Raw genomic sequence first — 5,626 nt, forward strand, 5'->3', positions numbered from 1 at the left:
AGGGGACCAATGTGTGGACAACATGTTATACGACTTAGGTCGCGCCAAAAGTTGTATGCGCCTATGATTTAGCATCACATGTGATGGTCTTGATGGATTATAGTATCATATTATCAACACTCTTATCACATGTAAAAAAAGTGGTCTCATGGGTCTCACGAAAAACATGTTGGTCTCACGTGATCCCAAACGAAACAATATTTACCATGTAGCAAAATTAGTTAAGTTTATTTGTTTGCTTTTAAAATGACAAGGGGATGTGTATCAATAAGCAAAAACCATTTCAAACATATCAAAACTGTAAAATCTAAAAAAGTACAAGGGGGTGAAGTGCAAAACCACCATACCAACACGGCATTGCATGTATTTAAGGCCTTAACTTCCGTATCAAAAGAGCAAATCGGTTGAAATCGCTGAATCGGTTCACGTTTTCTCTCGATCTATCAAATTCTCAGGTAATTTATCGATAACTTCTGGATTACTTTTCATTATGAATCCAATTTTATTGCATTTCTACTCTACAATTTCGTAAATCCCGATTATAATCATCACTCCGCTGTTGTAGAATGATCGATTCAACAGTCGTTGAAATAATTTTGATGCACTCAAGAAGAAATACGATATGCGTTTGAACAATCATTGCTTAGAGAAGCGATTTATCTCATAACCGACGCATTCTCTTCGATTTGTTGTTCATGAGTATTGAGTAATATTTCAGAGGTCAATTTGTATATTTCTTAGCGTTGATTGATGATTTTACTGGTACGGGATAAATTCACAATAATATGCTTAAATTGATCAAAATAGTCAATCTCCTTGATCAAATTCGTTTTTTAGCCAATTTTGACATTTTTTAGTGAAAGTTTACACAAATACAATGCATAAAAACTATTTTCAGATTAAAAAGATAAAGGAATTTTTTTTACGCAAATCAGGATGTTGTATACACATTCTTCATAGTGAGATTCATTATGAGGTTTGGTCCATTTAAAAAAAATTAGTAGAATCTTACTTGTGTTGATGATATATATATATATATATATATATATATATATATATATATATGTGGTAAAGTGATAAACTCTTTCTCAGTTTATTTTGTTTAAGAGATCAAGTTAGCTAATAAGGTCTGGTCCGGTTGGGTGAATTTTACACATATATTACACTAAAGTTGTTTGAAAGGTCGGGTGACCTTCTGGATTTCCTGCACTGAAACAGTGATTCTAGCGAATTTTCTGATCGTTTTGACAGTTTTTTGGTTTTCTGATTTGGATAAAGTCAAACGTTAGTTTTATTTTATCTACAATCAATTGCAAACACATACACACACACACACACACATATATATATAGAGAGGGAGAGAGAGAGAGAGAGTTGTTCAAACGAGAATACTTCATTTTAGGAGAACGTGATAACACCTTTTTACTATAGACAATCACATGTGGTACTATTTTTCTCCACATATGTTCTCGCATTCTCGTAAAATATAGGTGTTCTCGTTTGAACATCCACCTATATATATATGTTTGTGTAATCACTTATCATTAGATAATTCTCTCAATCTTCCTCCTCTCTTCATTGAAATTCTAAAAGAAATGTTCATTGAATATATATTTAGTTGTTGAATATATTTTAATGATTTAGATAATTCCTGTGGGTATATTAGTCTTTAAAATAGTTTTTGCTGCACTATTTCTATGTCTTCTACCCTACCTTCTAAATTAGGATCCTTATGCAGATTCTTAATGCAAATTTGCCACTAAGGATTTTTTTTAACTGAAAATGGGTAAATATGTAAGGTATTTGTATAAACTCTAATTAAAATGAGAATTTGATTGAAAAAACTGATAAAAAAGTGGATTTGTTCGGGAAAATTGACTATTTTGTAAAAAATAGTCAAAAGTAAGATGGTTTTCTACCCCGTTTAACATTTTACACTTTGTGTTATTTGAAAGAAAATGTAAAGTTGTTACTTGTTAGAAAGGTTTTAGAATCATGGACGGAGGAACAAAGCGATGACCCATGCCACCACGTATGCTATAAAGTGGGTCCGTACCTTCCCCGGATGACCATGGACGGCTTGGGGTCATTGCAGATGAACCTCCATTGGCCAAACGGGCTTTGGCACCACCGTGAATTAGTTCGTTAGGTTTGGTTTAATTTCTATTTTGTGTAAGGATTATTTTCTCCATTCGGGTTTAAACATAGAAACTTGATTGTTTATCTGCAGTTCTTAGTATCTGCTGCAAAAATTCATTCTGATCTCTAGAGATGTTCAAAATCCCCCCTCATCAAGTTGCTGGACACCATGCTAGTAACGGAACCCTCGGTCCCCTAGTCGATGATTCCGGTCGTTTTTACAAGCCTCTCCAAGGTGATGAACGTGGGTCTGCCGAAGTCACATTCTATAAACAGTTTTCTACCAATACCGAAATCCCAGATCGAATTCGTAGATTCTTCCCTGTTTTCTACGGTACTCAAGTTATGAAAGCATCCGATGGTTTTGAGCACCCTCACATCATGTTACAAGATCTTGCTTCATCTCGTTCAAATCCGACCATTATGGACATCAAAATCGGCTCCAGAACGTTTGGGCCCGAAGCTTCGGACGATTACATTGAGAAGTGCTTGAAAAGAGACCGTGAAACCACTACTCTTCGATTAGGATTCAGGATATCAGGTTTGACATTTTGTGTTTCCTTCTTTGTTTTAACCTGGTTTTTGCACTTTGAGTGAGACCAACCTGTTTTTTTGAGACCTTTGAGACTAAAAAAATTTACTAAAATTTCACATAAGAACATTGTGAAGATATAAAAAATACCGAACTTCACAGTAAAAACATTATAAAAACTGACAATGTTAAAGATTCGTTGTTATTTATGTAGTCTTACTACAACTGTTCCACTTTTTCCCAATGCTGCCTTTGCACACATTTTCAACTGTGTTCCTTTCTTTAATTTTTTGTTTTAAGTTAATTACGATATTCGTCCCCGTACTTTGTTAATAATTTTGATTTTTATTCATGTGGCTTAGAATTTGCGTTCTTTGTCCCTATGGTTTACAGTTTATTGCTATTTTTGTTTCTTGACTATTTCCTACCTCTAAGTAGAAGGGACTAAAATGATAAAGAATTGTAGACCACAAGACTGAAACAATAATAAAATGTAAATTATAAGGACGGCATAATGATAAACTACAAACCATAAGGACGAAAACTGTAAATGTTTAAATCACAAGGACAAAAATTGAAAGTTTTAACAGCCCACAAAAAATTCACTCTTTATGTTTGAAAGTTTGGGTATTTACGGGTGTGTTTGATATATGGACCATAATAAGTCTGGAATCTAGATGACTGAGAATGAGGTAGGTAGGTGAAAATTTTTCAGAAGGTTTAGGGTTTTAATCGAACACATGTAGTTTAATAATTTACCTATTTTTTCTGGTCTTCCTGATTTTTGTTCTACCTATTTTTATGGGATGAGAAATATACATTTTATCTCACTCAGATCATGTCTTCTCTAGTAGGACTGCAACTTTTTTGTATTGTCACATATCCTGTCTTGCATACCAAATGCACTTGTAACATAAACAACTTTTCTACCCCTTGGGGTATCTTACCCCATACCATACTCTGCACGCATAAGATTTACTGGATTTTGTTTTGTTTGCTTTTAGGTTTGCAAGTTTACGTTAGCGAAGAGCTCGGGTTTTATAAGCCTTCAAGAGATCTTGTCCTCAAAAGCAGCATAGACGACGTTAAATTGTTATTTAGGAGATTCGTTTCCTCTAATTCATCTGGTTCCGACCCTGACTATGCTTTAGCCTCAAAAGTCTATGGTGGGCCTAACGGGATTTTGGCACAATTATTGGAACTCAAGACATGGTTCGAGGATCAAACTATCTACCACTTTTGTGCTTGTTCGCTTCTTTTCATGTTCGAAAAGACGATGGCGTCAAAAGGGGAGACTTCAAATGCACAAGTCAAACTTATTGATTTCGCACACGTTACAGAAGGTAGGGGTGTGATCGATCACAACTTCTTGGGTGGACTGTGTTCTTTGATTAAGTTCATATCCGAAGTACTTAAAGATCCTGAAGATCACAAGACTCCAGGAGGAGATACGCTAGAATCAACCATTTTAGTTAACAATGGTCACTGATAAACGGGTTTCTTGCAGTCGATTAAATCGAAATCGTCTGATGATCATTAACACGGTGTTTACTAACGCTTTTCATTACATAAAATTTCTAACCGTTAAATGATATAAGGGTAAATTCGTAATTTCAAAAATAATTTGAAGCAAAAAGTTCGAAGAATTTTATTAGTGATTAGTTGCATCAACAAAGTAACTAAATCTGTAAATTAATCTAAACACTTCTTCAAATTGAGCATAGTCTAGTTCACACAGGGATGATAATTTGTCCCGACCCAGTGAGGAACCCGGCTCACCCGACCCGAATGGAGACGAGGATTTCTTGCTAAAACGGGTCCCAGGACCGGGGCCGAGGATCCCCGGTAGACTCAAACCTGGGTTGGGGCTGGGTAGGGTATTCCCCACCCCGCTTTGTACCCGTATATAATTTTATTAATATATTTTATATAATATGTGTGTGTATATATACATATTATTTATTTTTTAAAATTAGGTCTTGACCAGGGACGAGGATTCGGGGTTTGACCCAAAAATAAACCGAGGACGGGATATTAATCCCTATACCTGCCGGGAACTGGGCCGGGGATTTGAAAACTAGCCCTATCCCCGTTCCATTGCCATGCCTAAGTTTACAGATTCGGTCTCCGGAATTGTGGACCATGTTCAATGTTTTTTACCTTTTGATTTACCGACTATGAAATAGTGATTTTAAAAAAGAATGGTTAAGAGGTAAATTTGATCGGCTAAAATGACTTATTTCTATTAATTTTCCTAAAATATTATAGATTAAACCCAACCTAAATCGTTTTATTTTGATGATTGACATTGGTTGTGAGTTCGTTTCATTTTGATGATCGATAGTAGGGGTGCTTATGAGTTGGGTTGATTGAGTTGAATACATTTAAACAACTCAATCTAATGCTTGTAGTTCGAAAAATCTTAACCCAACCTAACCCAAACCAAACCGTACGGGTTGGTCGGGTTGATACATTAAAATATTATTCTAACATTGAATATGTTATTTATCTACTCATAATTTCTTTTTCATCATCAAACATTTGATACAACTTATCCATACTTCTTACGTATATCACATTCAGTTAATTTTTTCAAACATATATATGTTAACAGTTACTGAATATATATACGAATGAGTTATATAGATACGTGATTATATTGAAAATATAATATGTGTATATGCTCTGTGTAATTTTTTGATATATATATTAATAGAAATTCAACAATCATATTAAATCCAACAAATAAAATAATATCGGGTTCATCGGTAGAATTGAGTTTAAATAATACTAATTTAAAATTTTTACAACTATATCTGCTTACAGTTTATTTCGTGTTAAGTCGGGTTTACAGGTTTGAGGACCCCGGATCGATAGTACCGAATAAGTACCGACTAAAATTGAAAAGTAAACAAGAAGGGGGTGGGGTTTTTTTTTTTTTTTTTTTTTTTTTTT

At 34.4% G+C, this 5,626-nt stretch overlaps 1 protein-coding gene across 1 annotated transcript; it reads left to right on the forward strand.

The window, feature by feature from the left end:
* Nucleotides 1-289: 289 nt before the first annotated feature.
* Nucleotides 290-4,217, forward strand: LOC112511747 (inositol polyphosphate multikinase alpha-like). Its single transcript, XM_025117474.1, has 3 exons — nucleotides 290-455; nucleotides 2,231-2,680; nucleotides 3,676-4,217. The coding sequence occupies exons 2-3, from the start codon at nucleotides 2,272-2,274 to the stop codon at nucleotides 4,158-4,160; spliced, it is 894 nt and encodes a 297-aa protein (XP_024973242.1). The 5' UTR covers nucleotides 290-455; nucleotides 2,231-2,271; the 3' UTR covers nucleotides 4,161-4,217.
* Nucleotides 4,218-5,626: the final 1,409 nt, after the last annotated feature.

The sequence above is a fragment of the Cynara cardunculus genome, assembly GCF_001531365.2.
Source record: "Cynara cardunculus var. scolymus isolate 2C chromosome LG 4, CcrdV1, whole genome shotgun sequence".
NCBI classification, from domain to species: domain Eukaryota; kingdom Viridiplantae; phylum Streptophyta; class Magnoliopsida; order Asterales; family Asteraceae; genus Cynara; species Cynara cardunculus.

Bases quoted from the DNA above. Each gene is read 5' to 3' on its own strand.
- LOC112511747 (XM_025117474.1), top strand. From the start codon at position 2,272: ATGTTCAAAATCCCCCCTCATCAAGTTGCTGGACACCATGCTAGTAAC. The intron at 2,681-3,675 runs GTTTGACATTTT...GTTTGCTTTTAG, and splicing joins ATTAGGATTCAGGATATCAG to GTTTGCAAGTTTACGTTAGC.